Here is a 24,247-nt window from a genome sequence, read left to right on the forward strand (position 1 = left end):
AGTGGGACACGTCTGGCACTGCAGGATCTGAGTCCATGGTGGCGTAGTGTGTTACTTATTGTAGGCCTTGTTACATTGGTCCCAGCTCTCTGCAGTTCATTCACTAGGTCCCCCCGCGTGGTTCTGGGATTTTTGCTCACCGTTCTTGTGATCATTCTGACCCCACGGGGTGGGATTTTGCATGGAGCCCCAGATCGAGGGAGATTATCAGTGGTCTTGTATGTCTTCCATTTTCTAATTATTGCTCCCACTGTTGATTTCTTCACTCCAAGCTGGTTGGCTATTGCAGATTCAGTCTTCCCAGCCTGGTGCAGGGCTACAATTTTGTTTCTGGTGTCCTTTGACAGCTCTTTGGTCTTCACCATAGTGGAGTTTGGAGTCAGACTGTTTTTAGGGTGTGCACAGGTGTCTTTTTATACTGTTAACAAATTTAAACAGGTGCCATTACTACAGGTAATGAGTGGAGGAAAGAGGAGACTCTTAAAGAAGAAGTTACAGGTCTGTGAGAGCCAGAAATCTTGATTGTTTGTTTCTGACCAAATACTTATTTTCCACCATAATATGCAAATAAAATGTTAAAAAAACAGACAATGTGATTTTCTGGATTTTTTTTTCTCAGTTTGTCTCCCATAGTTGAGGTCTACCTATGATGTAAATTACAGACGCCTCTCATCTTTTTAAGTGGTGGAACTTGCACTATTGCTGACTGACTAAATACTTTTTTGCCCCACTGTATATATATTACATAGATAGAAAAAAAGCCAGCAATTCAGCAGGCACGTACTGTAAAATCACAGAAGGAGCCGATAGAATAGATGGATTACATACAGTATATACACATAGAATAGATAGATATAGATATGTCAGTGACATATACAATTAGTACAGTGTGTGTGCAGCTTACTGTACATGTGTTTAGTTATTAAAAGATTTAAAAAATGGCGTGGGCTCCCGTAAAAATTTTCTTAAATAGCAGAGGGAAAACTGACACCTGAGGGCAGATGTTTATAGCCTGGGAAGAGGGTAATACCCATGGAGCTTCCCAGACAAGATGTGAAAAATCGGATTGTACTCATGTGAAAAAACGCATGACATTTGCATTACACTCATCCAACTTTGCAGGAACAAAATCGGACCGATTTTAAAATCGCTAGTGTGACTCCAATGTGAAAAACAGATAACAGACAACACATTTACCAATGTAAGTGAATGGGTTGTTTAGCGTTTTTCTAACTAGTTCAACCTAGGAGTCTATGTGGGGGCTCACATTGTATATAAGAGACTATGTGGGGGCTCACATTGTATATGAGAGTCAATGTGGGGGCTCACATTGCGTACAAGAGTCAATGTATGGGTTCATACTGTATATAGGAGACTATGTGAGAGCTCATATTGTATACTGGGACTATGTTGGGGCTCATATAGTATATAGAGGACTCATAATGTATATAGGGGGCTGTGTGCGGGCTCATATGGTATATAGGGGGATGTCAGCATACTTAATTCTGGTCAATATTAAGTGGTACAATTAATATGAATAATTATAATTAATATGTTAAAATTATTATTGAGCGTGATTAACTTCAGCCTCCACAACAGTCATGGTCTCACTTGTAGCCCTTCGGTCAAATGAATCTCCCACCCCTGCTATAGACTTTAATGGGTACATGTTCCATCCGTGAAAAACAGGGATAGAACATATATATGAGAAAAGGCAATCTGAATGCTGACTTAGGCTGTGTATGGCTCAGACAATGCAATTATGGAACATTTTTTTGCTAAAAATATGTGTCATGACCACAAGTTGTGATTACCGTCATAACAATGGCGTGAGTCAGATAATACAGATGTTACACGGTTGCTGCTGGTTAACAAGGTAGAAGGTTCACGGGGAAATAGCAGCGTAATAATCAAGATGTCAAAATAAAAACATCATAAATAAAGCTCGGTTATATACAGATTCTGACCAATCAGCCCGATCCTACAGCTGACAATGTTGGTCTGTGTTGACCATTCACATACTATTAATTTGTTATTATAGATCCAATTCTCATGTTCCCCATAAAGTAAAACCTTTTTATTTCCTTTTTTTTATTATTAAACTTTAGTAGAATACATTACGCAATATGAAACAAAACATGCCATCAAAAAAATAAAAGAAGGATAAGAGAAAAAGAAGAGAGAAAAAAGAAAGAAATGAGGGGAAAACAACAGAATGAGACAGAAACAATGAAAACAAATCCAGCTGTTTCTATAATGAAGTTGTCTTTCAGATACCTTTTAAATACTTTTTATTCTATACAATCAATGTGATTGGCAGACGATTTTTAGGCGTATGATGTAAAGGTCCATTTACACTGGAAGATCATCCTGAACGAGCGTCCGTAGGTATACGGTACTTTTTTGTCAACTATCATGCAGCCTAAACCCCATGAACTAGCAAAACGCTTGTTTCATCGGGTGAAATGATCTTTTGATTTTCACAAAAGATTATCGTTCTTGGGAGCTCGTCATCCTGGGTAGGCAGGACCTGCTCTACCGAAAACAATGGCAGCCGATGTGCTCCTAAAGCACCACTGGCCAGAACCGTGATATATGAAAGAGGGTACAGGGAATGTTCCAGCAGGTTTTTGCTATTTAATCTGAGGACAGCATAATGCAGGGGTCCGAGACCTTGATTCCAGGGATGTGTCACTTATTAGGCTGTGTGCTGTGGTTTCAATACAATCAGTGTTTTATCAGCAGGAGATTATCACTGAAGGACTAGGTCTCACGTGCCAGGCAGTCCAGGTAATCTGTAAAACCCCGCCCCCACCACTGACTGGCAGCTTGCCGACAGTGTACATAAGAAGCTGCCAATCAGTGTAGTGGGCAGGGATATACAGAGTGACCACTGACACATCTACAGCAGAGAAAGCAGAGATTCTATCAAAACTGCACCAAGCAGTCCAGTACGTGACTCATCGCTGAAATCAAGCTCTCTGCCCCTACAATATGCCCCTTTTTTGTTTACATAGCCAAACCTGCTGACAGATCAGCCAATCAGATACTGTATAGCATTTTAATGCCCTCCCTCCCCCCTTCTGCAGAGTTTGTATCTTCCAGAAACTAGAATTTCCCCAGATTTTGTGCTCATTCTGGTAAAATGGAAGTAAAACCCAGTAATAGTGAAAGGAAATCATCTGCTTGCTAATGACGTGTATTTCAGAAAAGTTTCAGAACTCCATCTTCTGCTACTTGTTGCATTTTTTTTCGCAAAAGTGATCGGGTCTTCTTTAAAGTGGATCTGTTACCAGCTTCCACAACACAAACTGCTTTGGGCTCAGATAGCTATGTAATAATACTGCATATGCAGTTTGTAATGTGAAAGCTGGTGCCAAATTCACCTTGCTCCTGTGATGGTGAAGGAGTGAAGTTAAAGGGGTTGTCTGCTCTTAGGCTACAAGTCTGCAGTCACTTTATGTGACTGCAGACTTGTGAATCCTCACATCGTGTGCCCTGCGTGCTGTGAGGATTCCCTGGCCCCAGGAGCGCGGTTATGTGACCACAAGTATGCTATATGCACACTCCCCGCCACATTCTGACTAGACTGTGTCCGGCCTTGCTCAACGTACTTGCATTGACTGAGCCGGAGCACTTCTAGTCAGCATGTGACCGCATGTATGCAAACCAAATACTGGTGGTCACGTGATCTCCGATCCTGGGGCCAGGGACTCCTCACAGCAAGCAGGGCACCCGATGTGAGAATCACACAAAGTGATTGCAGACTTGAAGCTTAAGTCTAGATAATCCCTCTAAACACACAGTGCAAGGTTTGCCACCAGAAAAGATCACCGTGGTCCTAGCTGGGGACACTTTGTGATCAGCTTATTATCAAGGAATTCTTCAGTCAAGTAGGCATTGTGCAAAATGGAGAACGCTTTCATGAACTAGCAGTCCCCAACAGAGATGATAGCGATGGGCCATGTCACAGCTTTGTCAGCAGAATATACTGTAATAATGGTGAATAAATTAAAATATCACAGTCCTTCTGGAGCACAGCGGCCTCAGGTCTTAGCACTCCTGGAGTTTCTGTAGGAGGAGTTTTAGCTGCTCCCGGACGGATTCACAATAATCACAAGGCTTGTTAGTCATTTTCCAGGTCATTTTGGTGATTATCGTAGATAAACATTCTTGAGCTAAGTTCAGATCTTGATCAAACTTGCGGTCGTCTGTCTGGAGAGACATATGTGTGCAGATGTTCCTGAACTCTACGCTGTCCTGGGGAGCAAGAGAAATGACATATGTTAGGTAAAGGGACGATTCACTATTACGGTAAGTGGTTATTCCCATCTTTAGAAGTGACCATATATCCTACTGATAGGTGAGGGTTCATCGCTGGGACCTCCAAAGAGCTTGAGAACGGTGGTTGGCTATTCCAGGCCCTCGAATGGGGCGGTGAAGTGTATATCCAGCCACCGCTCCGTTCTCGTTGGGAGATAACTTCTAAAGATGAGAATAACCCTTTAATTACATATTTAACATAGGCACAAATTACATTTCTACTGAATATTCCTCATTTATGAGCTGTAACAATATGACAACAGCCAAAATCGGATTCCTCAGCCTATATTCTGTAGAGAGGTGCTTCTGCTCTGCTTTATTGTAGGAATTGCCCAGTCCAAAAAAAAGAAGCAAATAGAGGAAAATGCAATTCCACCCATTCCAACAATGTAGGGCATCAATCATTCATGATCTGTTGGGATCCGACCCTGTGATCACTTGTTCTTCCGCCCAGTGTATGAACAAAAGCATTGTTATGTAGGAAAAAATCTGTGCTCAACATGTGAAAGGGAGGCGATTTCATCCAAAATAAGCTTTGTGCTGCCACAGCTTCTAATAGCTTCTTGTTATCATGTAGATTTGGACATGGTGAGTTTTTTTCACCATAACAGACTTTTAGCGATATAGATAAGGCTGATCAGTAGGGGTCTGTCTGCTGGAAGCCTTGTTAATCCTGGGAACAAAGTCCCAGTCTCCTTTTTCTGCTGCTGAAGTGTCCAGTCTTCACTCACTGTGTTATGGGATAAGTAACTATTACAATGCTACCCCAGAGTCCCATGTTTTACCAAGAGGCCAGTATCTACCCAACCTATTAAAAACAAGGCATGGTTATGATTGTGAGACTACCCCTTTAAACTACAGCTCCAGTCTTTGTATGCTACACAGGTCGCAGAATCAAGCCTGCCATACACATTAGATGGCTGTCGGATGAACTGGTTTGGCCGATCGTTCATTTGTCAGCCATCCCAACTGGTTAAATCCATACACAGGAGGACTCATTTGGCTGAGCGTTCCTGTGCTCTCTATGATAGAGCCGTCGCCATATATCTCTGGCAGCAGCTTATCTCCAGGAGACAACATGATCGGCAGTCCAATATTGGACATGTCTGATCAAAATCTCCCCCAACAATAAATTGTCCAGGGACCACCAAACACGTTAAAGTGCTGTCAGCTAAACCCAAAATTGGAGTGTTTGTCTAACATTAGTCTATTAGTATTAATTTCACCATTCATATTAGTACAAAGTCATCAGAACCCTCCAATTTCAGAGGGATTGACCAACCATCTAATATTTATGGGGCCTCCTGAAAGATTATGTTGGGGGAAATAAGGATAGGACAGTTGAAAATTAGCACCCAATCCTTTTGTTCTGTGGAAAAGTAAGCTGCCGAAAGCTGAATTTTGCAGCGGTTCTCTCAATTAGATGAAAGGGTCTGGGGGAATCGGGAGAGAACAATGACCAGTATGGGTCTAAGGCCGGGGTCACACTAGCGTATTGCATCCGATGCGAGATCATCGGATGCGATATGCTAATGACCCTCGGCTCCCGCTCGCAGCAGAGCAGGAGCCGAGTGTCATGCGTCTGTGCTCTGATTCTCTCGCACAGGGAGGATCGGAGCACAGCTGCGGAGGAGGCGGAGAAATGAATTTCTCCATCTCCTCCATTGCTGGGGTCCGCTTATAGCGCACATCACTCGGATGATATCCGAGTGGTGTGCGCTGTCTCACTCGCACCCATAGGCTTATATGGGTGCGAGTGAGCCGAGAGTTTTCCTCGGTCCGAGACAATCGCAGCATGCTGCGATTGTCTCGGACCGAGGAAAACGGCCGACAAAAAGTCGGCTGGTGGGAGCTGCCCCATAGCTTAACATTGGTCCGAGTGCAATGCGATTTTTTATCGCATTGCACTTGGCCGTATTACGGTCTAGTGTGACCCCGGCCTAAAGTGCATAGTCAGCTTAAGACTCTTATGAAGAAAATGGCACGTATTAAATTTGCACCAAATTGGTCAAGACACTTTTTATAGGATGCACCACCATGACTATTCGTCACTATAGAGAAAAGAAGCCAGACTTGTTTGGCAAGATGTGTGGCCTAATTAGCTACACCATGCAGAAATCAGAAATTCCAGTTATCATTACACAGATCCAGTAGAGTTTCTAGTGAGATTACATAAGCTGCCATTGATCTCAGGAGCACATGTCCAGGTTTCACGAGGAGATGTGCTGCTGAAAATGATGATCTTTTGTGAAGCCCAATAGCTCATTTCACCAGGCGAACAACATCAGACAATCGTCAGCCTATTTACACTGTAAGATTATCATAAATGAATGTTCTCAGGAATGCCAAGTCATGAGTCTTTCAGTGGAAATGCAAAATAAAGCCCCCGTCACACATAGCGAGATCGCTAGCGAGATCGCTGCTGAGTCACAAGTTTTGTGACGCAACAGCGACCTCAGTAGCGATCTCGCTATGTGTGACACGTACCAGTGACCAGGCCCCTGCTGTGAGATCGCTGGTCGTGTCGGAATGGCCTGGACCGTTTTTTGATCGTTGAGGTCCCGCTGGGTAGCACACATCGCTGTGTTTGACACCTTACCAACGACCTCGTTTACAGGACGTCCCATTGAATCATCATGAAATAGCATCGTTGTACAGGTCGTTACAGGTCGCTACAGGTCGCCGCATCGCTGCTGCGTCCTTGGTGAGATCTCACTGTTTGACATCTCACCAGCGACCATATAGCGACGCAGCAACGATCCCTGACAGGTCGTATTGTTGTCGGGATCGCTTAAGCGTCGCTATGTGTGACGGGGCCTTAAGTCTTGCACCTGCTGATAAGAATTAAGGAAGCCACAGAGTAAAGGTACCGTCACACTAAGCGACGCTGCAGCGATACCGACAACGATCCGGATCGCTGCAGCGTCGCTGTTTGGTCGCTGGAGAGCTGTCACACAGACAGCTCTCCAGCGACCAACGATGCCGGTAACCAGGGTAAACATCGGGTTACTAAGCGCAGGGCCGCGCTTAGTAACTCGATGTTTACCCTGGTTACCATCGTTAAAGTAAAAAAAACAACCACTACACACTTACCTACCGCTGTCTGTCCCCGGTGCTGTGCTTTCCTGTACTGACTGTGAGCACAGCGGCCGGAAAGCAGAGCGGTGACATCACCGCTCTGCTTTCCGGCTGCCCGGCACTCACAGCCAGAGCAGAGAAGCTGAGCACCGGGGACAGACAGCTGAAGGTAAGTATGTAGTGGTTGTTTTTTTTACTTTAACCATGGTAACCAGGGTAAACATCGGGTTACTAAGCACGGCCCTGCGCTTAGTAACCCGATGTTTACCCTGGTTACCAGCGAAGACATCGCTGAATCGGCGTCACACACGCCGATTCAGCGATGTCAGCGGGAGAGCCAGCGACGAAATAAAGTCCTGGCCTTTCTGCCCCGACCAGCGATATCACAGCAGGATCCTGATCGCTGCTGCGTGTCACACAGGACGATATCGCTATCCAGGACGCTGCAACGTCATGGATCGCTAGCGATATCGTCCAGTGTGACGGTACCTTAATGCAACCCTTTCAAGCTGCCCTGGTGTACAACCACATCATGTCTACACCTACAGAGAAAAGTCTGATAAAATATTTTTGCAAGCAAGCTGTAAAGCATAGTTTCCCTTAAAGGAGGTCATACACAAAGGGGGTTGTCTTATAAGGGGTATTTGATAATAGATGGGGGGTGCTTTGCTCAGGCCTCCCTCTAGGAATCAAAATGGAGAGCATCTCTGTAACATCTAAGGGTATGTTCCCATGGTCAGTAAACGCTGGGGGTTGGATGCTGTGGACATCCGCAGCGGGCAGATGTTACAGCATAGTGGATGGCATTTCAAGAAATCCCATCTCCACTATTCGTGAACCGGCACCCATGGCTTCCCTGCTGAGACGGACATGCGGCACGTCTTTCCAGACTGCAGCATGTCAATTTATCTTGCGGAGACGCTTAGTCTCCATAAGCTAAATTCACCCGTCCAATGTATTGGACGCGGTGATTCCACATGGTTCAATGAACATATGCGGAATCACCTGCGTTCAAAAGCCAGCAGCGCTTTGGATGGAGTGTACATGTGCAGCGTCCAAAGCGCTGCCGGTTATTGACCGTGGGAACATACCCTTAGTAGAAATGTCTAGACAATGAATGCTACATCTGGCAAAAATCTGGACCAGCTGTGGTCAGCCAAAGGTTGCGGCTCTTTCTATATGAAACAGTTTGTTCCCCAGACTGTAAGGTACACTGGAAAACTGCTGGCTGGACCCCATGTATCAAAATATGGAAACGTGGAGAATGAGAGTACCCCGTTAATCACTCATTGATATTTTCCAGATACTATTTGCAATAACACCCCTCATTTTTTAGCATATGTGATCAGTACTCACTTTTAGTTGCATAGTAAATTCATGGTCCAAAGACAAGTGGTCCAGAATATTTTCTTCCACCACTAGTAGTGATAAAGTTGACTGTGCGACTCTGGAAAGACGGTTCCTGGAAGCCTTTTGTGCCAGCGTAAGTGATCTGGTAGAAGAGGATGATGCAGTATCTGACCCCTCTGATTCCAGCTCCAGATCAGTCAGTGTAGCAGGGGGTCTGGTGTAGCACAGGCTGCTGCCTGATTCCCCCTCCACCTGGTATATGTCACTGCACCTTATGCCCCTGTCCTCCAGGAGGATGATCAGTGTGGCAACAGCCTTGGCTTGGTGGGTGAGGACATCTCTCACTAGTGCTGGTCCTGGCATTGTCCACTGTGTCTGCTCCTCAGCTGCAGAATGGAAAAGACAAGAGAAATGAGGGAGGTCTGACTTTATTCCAACACCTCAGCATGAGGTCCACACTTGCATTTTGTAACCTGACACACTGGGTGACCTTTGTTCTATCTCACGGTCAGGGTAGGATGCTACTCTTTAGTAGACAGACAGCGCACCACTGTTTCATCATATTAAGTCGGCAAAATATTATATTTCAGGAACCAGAGCTATCTTATCTGACTCCGCATATTCACAGGGAAGTTGCTGTACTTAGCACAAGTCATGAGTCTGAAGAGCAACTGATCCTTGACCACGTGATCACACGGTAGAGTCATTTCATGGCCACATGTCCCTGTCACTGAGGCACAAAGCTGCTGATGTAGATGCGATATTCTGGACCCAGAAATTCCAGAACAGTCTGTTAAAAATAGGAGACCTTTTTGTCCTATCCATAGAACATTTTTTAAGTGTCCCAGATTTTTTTTGAAGCTGAAGAAACTTTACAGTTTGCTGTGAATGCAGCTGATGCCTTCATATCAGAATTATGGGCTGTGGACACAGAGCACTTATAATTGTGAAAACCTGTCCTGAAAAAAATAAAAAAATCAAGTTGGCAACCTTGTCTGGACCTAATCAATTAATATCAATTAACCCCTTCACCACCTTGAGATTTTCGGTTTTTACTCCCCTTCTTCCCAGAGCCATAATTTTTTTTTAAATTCTAAGTGTGATGAAATTGAAAAAAAGTGCAATTTTACAACTGTTTTTTTTTTTTTTACCATGTTTACGAAATGCTAAAACTGACCTGCCATTATGATTCTACAGGTCCTTACGAGTTTGTAAACACCAAACATGTCTAGGTTCTTTTTTTATTTAAGTTGCGGAAAAAAAAATCCAACGTTTGTAAAAGCAATAAAAATGGCGCCATTTTATGAGACCAGTAGCGTCTCCATTTTTCGGGATTTGGGGCTGGGTGAGAGCTTATTTTTTGAACACTGAGCTGACGTTTTTATTTATACCATTTGGGGGTAGATACGATGTTTTCATTGCTTGGTATTGTATTTTATTGCAATGTTGCGGTGACCCAAAAAATTTAATTCTGGGATTTTGATTTTTTTTCATCATTATGCTGTTTACCGATTGGATTAATTCTTTAAATATTTTGATCAATCGGGTATTTCTGAATGTGACGATACCAAATATGCGTATTTTTTAATTATTTTTTTAATGGGGCAAAAGGGGGTGATTTGAACTTTTATATTTTTTACATTTTTTTTAAACCATTAATTTCACACTTTTATTTGCTTCAATAGTCTCCATAGGAAACTTGAAGATGTGATTTTCTGATCACTTGTGCTACACATAGCAGAGCAGGCACTCATAGCAGAGTGGCAATGACAAACACAACGGTCTCCTGCAGAACCCCAGTTGTCATGCCAACCCATCGGCACCCCGCGATCATGTGACAGGGGCGTCAATGGGTGGGTTTATGACGCGCTTCCTGAGCGGCTATGTTAAATGCCGCTGTTGGAGATTGCCAGCGACATTTAACATGTTAACAGCCTTAGGTGGATCACGATTCCACTCGCGGCTGTTAGGGGCACATTTCATCTGATGCAATCAGCTGTCATGTGCTGGAAAACATGTGGGCTCAGCGCTGGAGCCCGCATCAAACAGGAGGACCTGACCTATGACACACCTATATGTCAGGTTTTAAAGGGGTTAATATAAAAAAAAATTATGAAAGCCACACATCAAAAAAATCCATTCTCAAGATGATTTTATTGCATCCAAATAATGTAAGACAAAACAGCAAAATTTCAGCTCTTTTAAAGGGAACCTGTCACCCCCAAAATAGAAGGTGAGCTAAGCCCACCGGCATCAGGGGCTTATCTACAGCATTCTGGAATGCTGTAGATAAGCCCCTGATGTATCCTAAAAGATGAGAAAAAGGTTAGATTATACTCACCCAGGGGTGGTCCCGCTGTGGTCCGGTCCAATGGGTGTCGCGGTCCGGTCCGATGGGTGTCGCGGTCCGGTCCGGGGCCTCCCATCTTCTTACGATGACGTCCTCTTCTTGTCTTCACGCCGCTGTGGCTCCGGTGCAGGCGTACTTTGTCTGCCCTGTTGAGGGCAGAGCAAAGTACTGCAGTGCGCAGGTGCCGGGAAAGGTCAGAGAGGCCCAGAGCCTGCGCACTACAGTACTTTGCTCTGGACCGCGACGCCCTTCAGATCGGACCACTACGCCCGTCGGATCGGACCTCCTCTGGGTGAGTATAATCTAACCTCTTTTTATCATCTTTCAGGTTACATCAGGGGCTTACCTACAGCATTACAGAAAGCTGTAGATAAGCCCCTGATGCCGGTGGGCTTAGCTCACCTTCGATTTTGGAGGTGACAGGTTCCTTTTAAAAGAGCCATAAACATTGCAGTTGTGCCCCCATGGCTTGGATGCAATGAAATCACCTTGACAATAGATGGAGTGCTGCTTTTATATTTTTTCCTATTTTCTCAGTACCCTGAGCATAGGAGTTAATTCCATGGAGGTTTACACCCACACATATTGGAATTCTTAAGGCTCCATATTCCTTAGACTGACGTTGGTCAAACCTGCCAATATCAATAGGTTTGACCCACCATCTAATGTATATGGGGGGACCCCGATTCTTCCCCATTAATGTTAATGGAAATAAAGATGTGTGATGTTTGATTTAGGACTGGGAGTTGGGATTTTGCTCCTTAATGTATGTGCACACGGCGTGTTTTTCAGGTGGGTACACTAACTAACCCGCCTGAGAAAATGCTAAATAAACAGTAAAAAGAGTGAACATATGTATAGTAATGTAAAGACGACTTACTATTCATATGTTAAGGCTTTAGGTTTCCAAAGATGCAAAGCGGTTAAAAGTGACCTGACCACTCTTTATAAAAAAAAAGCCAAAGCCATCACAAACAAGACACCCAAAAAGAAGCCTCAGGGCAAAGACCTTGGAATGTCCTGAAGCGTCTTCTTCCTGAAAAGATTCCCACACATCTACAAGATGGAGATAAGCCACCTCCAGACATGTCCATCAGAGGCTCTCTACTAGAGAGCACCGGAGTGCTTGGCAATGTGCGCTCCCGTGTATGGGGGAGTCCGGGGAGAGAGCTGTAGTTCAGCCGGCAGCTATCTAAAGTATGTGAGGGGCTGTACAGTGTTGTTTCCACACATTACCTCTTTGAGTAATATCCATTAGTAGTTGTGCTTTATGAATGAATTACATGGAAATTGGAGAGCAGATGAACACATTTTAGTATAAGCCTTTGACACGGCACATCGGCAGATCGTATGACATTCATTCCCCTATCAATGATTCCCCACAAGTCCAGACATCAAACAACTAATGTTTATTCCTTCTTTCTTCTTCTGTAATAGCTTTTTATATGATGCATTAAAAATCATCGTTCGTCCATGTGCATGCGCTGCCCACAGTGATGTACACGGTTTTGAATGAACAATCACAAACTAATGTGGTATGAAGCCCTCATCCTTGATGGAAAATATGGGCAGATCATCCAAATAGCAAGGTTATCAGTCCTCATTTACTGAGCTGTATAAGGACCATTAATAACATATAGTATAGTCAGGGTAAGGGCTTGTTCACACCAGTCAATAAATCGGACGAGTGCAGTCTGATTAAAAAAATCGGATTGCACTCGGCCAAGTGTTATATTATTGGGCAGCTCACATCTGCGATTATTTTCTCATGCTGATTTGGCGTGCAAAAACAATCGCAGCATGCTCCAAATTGTTGTGAGAATCGGATCGTACACACCTATACAAGTCTATGGATGCATGTAAAACACTCGGATGTCACCTGAGTGCAGTGCAATTCTCGTGGACGCCAGCAACGGAGGAGAGGGAGAAATTAATTTCTCTGTCTCCTCTGCACCTGTGCTCCGATTCTCTCGTGCAAGCGGATCGGAGAACAGAGCTCTGACACTCGGCTCACACTCACAGAGCAGGAGCCTCATGTCATTAGCATCTCTTGCATCGGATGCTATACGCTAGTGTGACTCTGGCCCGGAGGGAAGTTGGCCTAAGTCATTAGATATTTGTTCTCCAGCCAATAGATTTTGCATTTGCTCATAATCCATAATATTCCAAAATCAACTAGATCTGCAGACAGCTAGCTCCAAACGTGACAGTTTACCCTCTCAAGTATAACAGCATTTAAAAAGCTTTAAATGGCAGGAGTCACTTAACAGCCATAGGCGATCATGTTGCGCAGGGAGGCGATTGGTTGCCACGTCGAAGCACAGTCTGTGACCGAGCTTTATAGGAGACCGTCAGTTTCACGATACACAGCATTGCGCTGAATAGGCGATCAAGAGGTCACAGGTTAAAGTTCCCCTAAGCAGGGGATTAATACAAAAAAAAACAAAAAAACAACAACATTTAAAAATTTATAAGAACTATCTAAAAGTTTAAATAGTCCCTTTTGTCCAAAAATAATGAGCAAAATGTAAAAAGAAAAGAAAAAGGATATTATTTTGCCACGTGCATAATTTTTCTAACTAATAAATAAATACAATATTTACTCAATAAGGCAAAAGTAGAAACTAAAAAATAGATATCAAAACACCAAAATTTGTATGCAGAGGAACCCAGTGCCACTTGCTATACAGTTTTATGCTTTTTATTATAGACTGTTGTAATATCTGACTATACGGTGGCATACAGTATGTGTCAGTCTTCCATCCATCCACCTGGGCAGAATTCTCTATTGCAGAGCAAACTGTACGGATTGGCAGTAGATTCTCTTACCACATATTACCATCGCTGTAGAATGAGGGTCATCACATCCCAGTGTTGCCGTCTTGTCTTCCGACATCTGAATGGCACAGGATTATCATATGGCTGTTACTCAGCTCAGATAATTATATTCTGTTTTATCGGGAAGGCGCAGCGTAAACAGAAGAAGGTAACACAACTGGTTCGGGGAGTACGGTAATGAACTCGTGCTCCATAAGATTCATCACTAAAACGTGAAGGGAGTGTAAGCAAGGGAGTACTCCTGAGACAAACTACAACCTCATCAAACAGTGTTTGTACCGACTGGTTAACTGGCCTTTGTAAAAATTACTAACTCACTGGATCATGTAATTGGCTGACCATATTACTGCTCATGGTAGATCACCCTGTTCATTGCGGTGATTACCCAGTAGCTGCATTATTCACTTAAAGGGGTTTTCCCACACACAAAAGTTTGTTTTAATCAATAGATCTTGGAATAATAATAAGTTCCACAATTGGATGTGTTTAAATAAAATGTTCAGGTACCGTTACACTAAACGACTTACCAACTATCAGGACCAGCGATACGACCTGGCCGTGATCGTTGGTAAGTCGTTGTGTGGTCGCTGGGGAGCTGTCACACAGACAGCTCTCTCCAGCGACCAACGATCAGGGGAACGACTTCGGCATCGTTGAAACTGTCTTCAACTATGCCGAAGTCCCCGGGTAACCAGGGTAAACATCGGGTCACTAAGTGCAGGGCCGCGCTTAGTAACCCGATATTTACCCTGGTTACCATTGTAAAAGTTAAAAAAAAAAAACACTACATACTCACATTCTGATGTCTGTCACGTCCCCCGCCATCAGATTCCCGCACTGACTGTGTCAGCGCCGGCCGTAAAGCAGAGCACAGTGGTGACGTCACCACTGTGCTCTGCTTTTCGGCCGGCGCTGACAGTCAGTGCGGGAAGCTGACGGCGGGGGACGTGACAGACATCGGAATGTGAGTATGTAGTGTTTTTTTTTAACTTTTACAATGGTAACTAGGGTAAATATCGGGTTACTAAGCGCGGCCCTGCGCTTAGTAACCCGATATTTACCCTGGTTACAAGTGAACACATTGCTGGATCGGCGTCACACACGCCGATCCAGCGATGACTTCGGGTGATCAGCGACGAAAAAAAGGTCCTGATCATTCCCCAACGACCTCCCAGCAGTGGAATGATTGTTGGTTGTTGTCACACATAACGAGATCATTAGCGGGATCGTTGCTAAGTCACAAAAAGCGTGACGTTGCAACGATATCGTTAACGAAATCGTTATGTGTGAAGGTAACTGTGCTGAGATAATCTTATAAATGTGTCCCTGCTGTGTACTGTGTAATGGCTGTGTCTGACCGTACGGGAACATGGTCTGATCATACCGCAACTCCTGGGCAGGGGAGGAAAAGAGAGTATACAAATAGCACAGTAAGGGATCACAGCGGATTCTTTTTGTGAAACATTTCACTGCCTGTTTTTAATGGGTAACAATTGTAATCTCACAATCTTTGAATAGGGAGAGAAATAGTTAAAAAAAAGATTTGCAGGACCTTGGTACAACAGCCATGGCGATGATCCGTGGTCGCTGGTCTAGAGCCCTGTGAAACTTTTCCCATCTCCTGAAATCCCCAGCACCTCTGTGCATTAATAACATCCTAACATCAAGCCGTACCGTTCAGAAGAAGCGCCAGGGATGCCGACAGGAGGGAGGTTCGTAAGGTTCTGGTCTGGCAGCCTCAAACTATCAACTTGTTCAAGAACCTGGATGCCTTTTTTGAAAAATATAATACAGGTTATGGGTACTAGATTCTGTGATGGGATGTTGATCCAGGGAACTAGTCAAGATGAAAAGCTCAAACATGGGACTGCTACTCAACACAAAGATGACAAATATGTTGACTACTGCCAGGTACGACCAGGACACATTTGAGATGGACAGCAAAAAAACTGGAAGTTGTAAAGGACTTAAACCTACTTGGATCGATGACAACTCAAGATGCAGCAACAAGACCGGAAGTCAATAGGAGAATAGCTATGGGCAAAACAACAAGTCACTGGGCAAGGTCTTCAAATTGAGGAAAATTTCACTGGGGATGAAGACATGGCCTGTACATACAGTACTTTGGTCTTATCTATGGTAAAATTAGGTTGCAAAACCTGGATGATAAAAAAGACAGAAGAAGAATCAACACCTTTGAAATGAGGTGCTGGAGAAGGATGTTATCCATACCATGGATGACAAGAAGAACAAACAAATGAAGACAGACATGTCACTCAAAGCAAAGATCATCAAGCTACAACTTGCCTACTATGGACACATCACATGAAGAGCGCAATCACTGGAGAAGGACATCATGGTCGGAAGAATAGAAAGAACAAGGTGAAGATGAAGACCAACATCTCGATGGCTTGATACTATCAAGGTAACAGCCGAGAAGACTTTGGTGAACCTATCTAGGCTTGCACAAGATCGATCTTCCTACAGAACGTTCATCCATCAGGTCTCCATGACTCGAGAACGAGCCAAAGGCCGTTAAATAATAATAATAGTCTGATTACAAATGTGGAGTTGGGAAGGAATTTTTCCTCTAATATGGTGCTACTAGCCTCTGCCCCATGGGGTTTTGCTTCCATCTGGATCAACATGCTAGGTTATAGGTTGAACTCCATGGACTATTCAGGCAACCCCATCTCAATTAGCATGTTTGCCCCCTGTAAAATAACAACACTTATACTCACCTCGGTGTGGTGTCAGCACTTGCTCTTCCGGCGCTCATGTCACATTGTTATGTCTCGTGAGCTCTTTGCCCAATCAGCATTGGCTTCACTCTTCTCGCTTTTGGACATATCAGATATCAAGTCGAAGTGAGTGTTCAGCCGTAGCTCTGACGGATTGAGACGGGGATGTCCAAGTAGTGAACAATCCTTTTAAAAACTATGAAACTTGGCTGCCAGAGCAGGGTCCTGCAATACTTTTGGATCATCTATAATATAAGATGATTATGGGAGAAGTTTGGGTGTAAGCAGAAGCAAAGCTTATGTTCTTGTGATTTGTACAGCAGATGTAAAAAGTCATAGCTAAGTTAGTGATATTAAATCAACTGAAAGGTGCCACCAAATAAGCACTGTATGAAAATTACAGCCAAACTGACTGGATCTACCACAGAAAAATGCCGTTATTCGGACAGAGAATACAAAATAAAAGGCCATCAGTGGGGAACACATTCTCAATAGCCATATATTTCCTAGTGAGCACATTTCATACATGCTGTACATATGGTACACACAACATGAAGTTTTGGAAGTGCTCTATAATGAGAATATGTATATAATATGTAGTAATTAAACAGGTAGATGGCACACCCAGTTGAATAGAGCTAGCTTAAGAAGGGTGCTAGTTAATCTGGAACCAACCATTGAGCTCCTGTAGACCAATGGTAGACAGGGTGAAGGAGCTGAACACCTAAAGGCACATGGACATGCTTCAAATAGAATTTATTGTATTTCATATCCAGTGGTTACACCACGGTAAGTACAGTATTTACATTAACGTTTCGGGTGAAGACCCTTCATCAGACATGTAAGAGTGGTGGACTGTACTGTCACATTCCTATACCTGAAGACACCAATTGTGTCATATATGTAATGTCATGCGCTTTATACATATGTGTTATGTGAAATGTGAACTAGGTACTGCAGTTACAGTGAATATAGTGAATAGACTAGACTGTAATATGGTACTGAACAGCATATGGTAAAGATATTGATTAGGATCTAGGACATAAGATAAGGACAATAGGCTTAGTATATACTGTTATGGGCTAGTAACTGTAGTTACCTGCAGGTATACAATAAGAACCAGTTAATGTTTGGGACCAGCCCACAGTGAGAGGGGAGAATGTGAGTGAAAACCAGGCACTTCTTGATCGACAGTCAGAAAGGGAGCTGCAGTAACCAAGGTCAAGTTCAAGTGCAATGGGTGGCTAGGGCCAGCATGTACCTATTGTTCATGGCAATAGGAGGCCTTACAATAATCCATTTCTGCAATGTCCGGAGCTCAGGACTCAGTATAGGTACTAGGAGGAGTGTCTTATCCTCTGGTGTACAGGGGACGATGGACATGAAACCGCGAAAAAGGGAAGGTAACGAATCCCGGGGGCACTGTGGGACTGCACAGGCAATTCATGTGGCAGGCAGGAATAGCCAATGTAGGTACGCGAAAGTTTACATACACTATATAAAAAGCCAAATATGCATATTTTTCTCAATATCTGACATGAAATCAGAATAAACCTTTCCAGTTTTAGGTCAATTAGGATTACCATAATTATTAATATTTGCCATATTAAATAAAATGAGAGAGAGAATGATTTAAGGTTACTTACTGCAAAGTCAAAAGTTAACATATACCAAGAATACTATGCCTTTAAACAATTCTGGACTGCCCATATGATGATGTCATGGGTTTGGAAGTTTCTGATAAGTTTTTTGGCAACATCTGAGCTAATTAGAGACACACCTGTGGATGTATTTTAATGCACACCTGAAACACACTGCTTCTTTGTGTAGCATCATGGGAAAGTTTCAATAAATCAGCCAAGATATCAGGAAGAGAATCGTGGACTTGCACAAGTCTGGTTCATCCTTGGGAACAATTTCAAGATACCTGAAGGTCCCTCGTTCATCTGTAAAAACAATTATACACAACTACAAACAAGATGGGAATGTTCAACCAATACCGCTCAGGAAGGAGCCGGGTTCTGTGTCCCAGAGATTAATGTACTTTGGTCCGACATGTGCATATCAACCCAAGGACAAAAGCAAAAGACATCGTGAAGATGATGGTGGAAGCTGGTAAGATTGTGTCAATATCCGCTGTGAAACAAGTACAGTATCAACATGGGCTGAAAGTCCACTTTGTGAGGAATAAGCCATTACTCCAAAAGAAACATAAAAAAGACTAATGTTTGCAAATGCACATAGGAACAAAGACCTTAATTTTTGGAGAGATGTCCTGTGGTCTGATGAAACTAAAATTGACCACTGCTACGTTTGGGGGAAAGAGGGAGAAGCTTGGAAGCCTAAGAACACCATCCCATCTGTGAAACACGGGGGTGGCAGCATCATGTTGTGGGGTTGCTTTGCTGAAGGAGGGACTGGGGCACTTCACAAAATAGATGGCATCATGAGAAATTAACAAATTGGGGAGAATCCAAAGTAAACCCCCACTAGGAGACCATAAAATTTAAATTTTAATTATGTAATTAAAATAAAGTATCAGCAAATGGTATAAAAAGTTTTGTCCCTAATCTGCCTCTATTATCTGCAATTATTTTGTGCGGTGTGCCTGATATTTTGTATTCATACCAACATTTCTTACAGCGCTAGCGACGTCATCAGGGGATAGGACATAGACTTTAAGCCTTTGTCCCGTCCCCTGATGACTCCACTAGCGAGGTGAAACATGTTGGGGGGACACTGGTGCTAAAATTTGTTGTCCTATTCTGCCTGATACGTATTAGCATCCTGGGTGCTAAACACTCTATGAATACAAAATAGCAGGCACACTGTGCAAAATATTTGTAATTAGTAGAGGCAGGTTAGGGACAAAACTTTTTATACCCTTCGTATATACTTTATTTTAATAACATAATTAATGGTTAAATTTTATGTTCTTCTAGTGGGTTTTTTCGGGGATCCTCCCTAATTTGTTAATTATATGTATACATCCCTCCACAGACCATCTTGGTTCCTGAACTATTTTTGCATCATGAGAAAAGAAGATTATGTGGCAATAATGAAGCAACATCTCAAGACATCAGCCAGGAAATTAAAGGTACCGTCACACTTAGCGACGCTGCAGCGATACCGACAACGATCCGGATCGCTGCAGCGTCGCTGTTTGGTCGCTGGAGAGCTGTCACACAGACAGCTCTCCAGCGACCAACGATCCCGAGGTCCCCGGTAACCAGGGTAAACATCGGGTAACTAAGCGCAGGGCCGCGCTTAGTAACCCGATGTTTACCCTGGTTACCATCCTAAAAGTAAAAAAACAAACGCTACATACTTACCTACCGCTGTCTGTCCTCGGCGCTCTGCTTCTCTGGTCTGGCTGTGAGCGCCGGGCAGCCGGAAAGCAGAGCGGTGACGTCACCGCTCTGCTTTCCGGCCGCTGTGCTCACAGCCAGACCAGAGAAGCAGAGCGCCGAGGACAGACAGCGGTAGGTAAGTATGTAGCGTTTGTTTTTTTACTTTTAGGATGGTAACCAGGGTAAACATCGGGTTACTAAGCGCGGCCCTGCGCTTAGTAACCCGATGTTTACCCTGGTTACCAGCGAAGACATCGCTGAATCGGTGTCACACACGCCGATTCAGCGATGTCTGCGGGGAGTCCAGCGACAAAATAAAGTTCTGGACTTTCTTCCCCGACAGCACAGCAGGGGCCTGATCGCTGCTGCCTGTCACACTGGACGATATCGCTAGCGAGGACGCTGCAACGTCACGGATCGCTAGCGATATCGTCTAGTGTGACAGTACCTTAAAGCTTGGGCGGAAATGGGTCTTCCAAATGGACAAGGACCCGAAGCATACTACTAAAATGGTAACAAAGTGGCTTAAGGATAACAAAGTCAATGTTTTGGAATGGCCATCACAAAGCCCTGATCTTAATCCTATTGAAAATTTATGGGAAAAGCTGAAAAGGCAGGTGCGAGCAAGGCGACCTACAGACCTGGATCAGTTACACCACTTTTGTCAGGAGGAATGGGCCCAATTTCCGACCAACTATTGTGAGAAGCTCGTGGAAGGATATCCCAAACGTTTGACCCAAGTCATTCAGTTTAAAGGTACCGTCACACTAGACGATATCGCTAGCGATCCGTGACGTTGCAGCGTCCTGGCTAGCGATATCGTCCAGTGTGACAGGCAGCAGCGATCAGGCCCCTGCTGTGCTGTCGCTGGTCGGGGAAGAAAGTCCAGAACTTTATTTGGTCGCTGGACTCCCCGCAGACATCGCTGAATCGGCGTGTGTGACACCGATTCAGCGATGTCTTCACTGGTAACCAGGGTAAACATCGGGTAACTAAGCGCAGGGCCGCGCTTAGTAACCCGATGTTTACCCTGGTTACCATCCTAAAAGTAAAAAAAACAAACACTACATACTTACCTACAGCCGTCTGTCCTCCAGCGCTGTGCTCTGCACTCCTCCTGTACTGGCTGTGAGCGTCGGTCAGCCGGAAAGCAGAGCGGTGACGTCACCGCTCTGCTTTCCGGCCGCTGTGCTCACACAGACAGTACAGGAGGAGTGCAGACCACAGCGCTGGAGGACAGACGGCTGTAGGTAAGTATGTAGTGTTTGTTTTTTTTACTTTTAGGATGGTAACCAGGGTAAACATCGGGTTACTAAGCGCGGCCCTGCGCTTAGTTACCCGATGTTTACCCTGGTTACCGGCATCGTTGGTCGCTGGAGAGCGGTCTGTGTGACAGCTCTCCAGCGACCAAACAGCGACGCTGCAGCGATCCGGATCGTTGTCGGTATCGCTGCAGCATCGCTAAGTGTGACGGTACCTTAAGGCCAATGGTACCAAATACTAATGAAATGTATGTAAACTTAACATAAGGGTACCGTCACACTATACGATTTACCTACGATCACGACCAGCGATATGACCTGGCCGTGATCGTAGGTAAATCGTAGTGTGGTCGCTGGGGAGCTGTCACACAGACAGCTCTCCAGCGACCAAGATGCCGAGGTCCCTGGGTAACCAGGGTAAACATCGGGTAACTAAGCGCAGGACCGCGCTTAGTTACCCGATGTTTACCCTGGTTACAAGCGTTAAACTAAAAAAAAACAAACAGCACATACTTACATTCTGGTGTCCGTCAGGTCCCTTGCAGTCTCTGCTTCCCGCACTGTGACTGCCGGCCGTAAAGTGAAAGTGAAAGCACAGCCGCTGTGCTCTGCTTTCACTTTACGGCCGGCAGTCACAGTGCTGGAAGCAGAGACTGCAAGGGACCTGACGGACACCAGAATGTAAGTATGTGCTGTTTGTTTTTTTTTAGTTTAACGCTTGTAACCAGGGTAAACATCGGGTAACTAAGCGCGGTCCTGCGCTTTGTTACCCGATGTTTACCCTGGTTACAAGCGAACGCATCGCTGGATCGCATCGCTAGATCGCTAGATCGGTGTCACACACACCGATCTAGCGATGACAGCGGGAGATCCAGCGATGAAAGAAAGTTCTAAACGATCTGCTACGACGTACGATTCTCAGCAGGATCCCTGATCGCTGCTGCGTGTCAGACACAGCGATATCGTAACGATATCGCTGGAACGTCACGAATCGTACCGTCGTAGCGATCGAAATGTTATAGTGTGACGGTACCCTAACACTGGTTAAACTAAAACTTCTGTTGGCCACACTGTCTTATCAGTGCTTACATAGGAGGTAGCTGTCTCCCCAGGCACAGCTGTGCAGGTTTCAACATGTTACATCAGTTAGTGACTGAGGTGCGAATAACAATGGCTGCCTGAAATGCGATTTGCATGAAAGAAGAGCAGCATATAGTGATTCGTTTTTTTTTTTGCGGTTGGAGGGTGTGTTAGGTGCCGATACTATTGAAGACTTTGCGCACGGTAAGAAGAAAGTATTTTGTTGTAAATAAGTGTGTATGACTGGATAGAGGAGTTTAGGAACATTGCACTACTGTCAGACATGACGTAGGAGCCAGATGTCGTCCATGGCCACGATTGATGACAACATTGAGCGTGCATGTGAACGGATTCTGTTGGGTAGACGAGTGACTGGATTATTTCCCTTGATAGAAGCCCTAAGAAGATGAAGATTGACGTCTGATGAAGGGGTGAAGACAGTGGTGCATTCATGGCTCGCGGCCCAGCCTCAAATATTTTTGTAGAGATATTAAAGCTTGTTGATAGATGGACAAAGTGTATTGAAAAGGAAGGAGATAATGTTGAAAAATTATATATTTGTCTTTCCTGAAAGTTGATTAAAATAAATTCTAGCCAGAATGTAGATGATTTTTAACTCACCCTTGTCAATTACAAGTCAACTGCATTTTGACGATGTATAAACATATGTTCTATGATCATCCATGTATATTTCCATAAGGAGAGGTGTATCTTCTGCATGAGCAAAGAACTAAGCATTAAAGGCTACATTCCCTTGGAATTTATGTACTGAGGGCCTTCGGCAGTGATGTTCCCATTGTGATACCTGCATTGCTGCTTACAATTACAGATAGCATTGCGAAAAATTTACAAGGAAACGGCACATTTCATCCATTGCACTGTGCGAACTGATCCTTACCCGCCCAATCCATTGTACTTTGCGTCTCTGCGATCCAATATTTTCTAATAACACCATGTGTACAGTACATTGGAAAAATAATAATCTGTCCAATTTAAACAAGTACAAGTCTAGGCCAGGCTAAAATAATTGTTTTAGCAAATGTTAGGTTTTGCATCAGAAATTGGTTAGTTTATCAAAAAGAGGCCCAGATGGATTTCCGAGCCAGATATTTCAGCAGAGGATCAGCCTCATGTGTGAACATACCCTTTGTTCCTTCTAACAGCAAAAAACTCATACAAAGACATATCACTTGCAGATTTTATTACCGCAAGGTTATTGTATACAGATTCTCAGCAGATTTACATTGAGAGGAGCCCCTACAACATTATCCTATACTTGCCATGGTATATATGGACCCCCAGGCACTCCGTGTGTCACTATATGGTGCTTTCATGAGACTTCATATCTTGCTGATTCTCACTAAATCCATACAAAAAACCCTGCATATGTTCCCTGTATACCAAGTGAAATAAACAGTTGAAGTCTGCAGCAGGCTACTGGTGTCGCAATGTGGATCCATACAACCAGGTGCATGTGGTGTGGCCTAACCTGCAATCATATACATGAACGTAAAAAAAAGAATTTTACCAAACAGAGGAGGATTCATCAAAACTCTAATCCCCCAATTTATCAAAGCAATTTTGCCAGAATTCTGGGGTACATCGCTTTGAAAAATCAGAAAACTTTTGTGCAACTCAGAGTTGAGATATTTCTTTCCAATTTTTTTCATATTTTTACATCAGTTTCTCCCAGCTCCGCCAAAATTAGAGGAGCTGGGGTGGGACGGGCACCACTGCTCATCTCATCTAATAATAATCTTTATTTTTATATAGCGCTAACATATTCCGCAGCGCTTTACAGTTTGCACACACATTATCATCGCTGTCCCTGATGGGGCTCACAATCTAAATTTCCTATCAGTATGTCTTTGGAAA

The 24,247-nt window shown here is 44.0% G+C and overlaps 1 protein-coding gene across 3 annotated transcripts in view; it reads right to left on the reverse strand.

Annotated features, from left to right (window-relative positions):
* Window positions 1-2,274: 2,274 nt before the first annotated feature.
* DLEU7 (deleted in lymphocytic leukemia 7) overlaps window positions 2,275-24,247 on the reverse strand; it is a 42,062-nt gene continuing 20,089 nt past the window's right edge. The window contains exons 1-3 of one of the 3 annotated variants that reach the window (XM_069758875.1): window positions 13,931-14,081; window positions 8,758-9,137; window positions 2,275-4,260 (exon numbers count right to left, since the gene is read on the reverse strand). In XM_069758875.1, coding sequence (XP_069614976.1) covers window positions 4,054-4,260; window positions 8,758-9,137; window positions 13,931-13,997 — 654 coding nt within the window. In that variant the 5' untranslated portion in view covers window positions 13,998-14,081 and the 3' untranslated portion in view covers window positions 2,275-4,053. Of the gene's footprint in view, window positions 4,261-8,757; window positions 9,138-13,930; window positions 14,082-24,247 lie in introns of those variants that run through there. The other 2 variants (XM_069758878.1, XM_069758876.1) reach the window with 2 other exon arrangements.

The sequence above is a fragment of the Ranitomeya imitator genome, chromosome 3, assembly GCF_032444005.1.
Source record: "Ranitomeya imitator isolate aRanImi1 chromosome 3, aRanImi1.pri, whole genome shotgun sequence".
In the NCBI taxonomy this organism is placed as follows: Eukaryota; Metazoa; Chordata; class Amphibia; order Anura; family Dendrobatidae; genus Ranitomeya; species Ranitomeya imitator.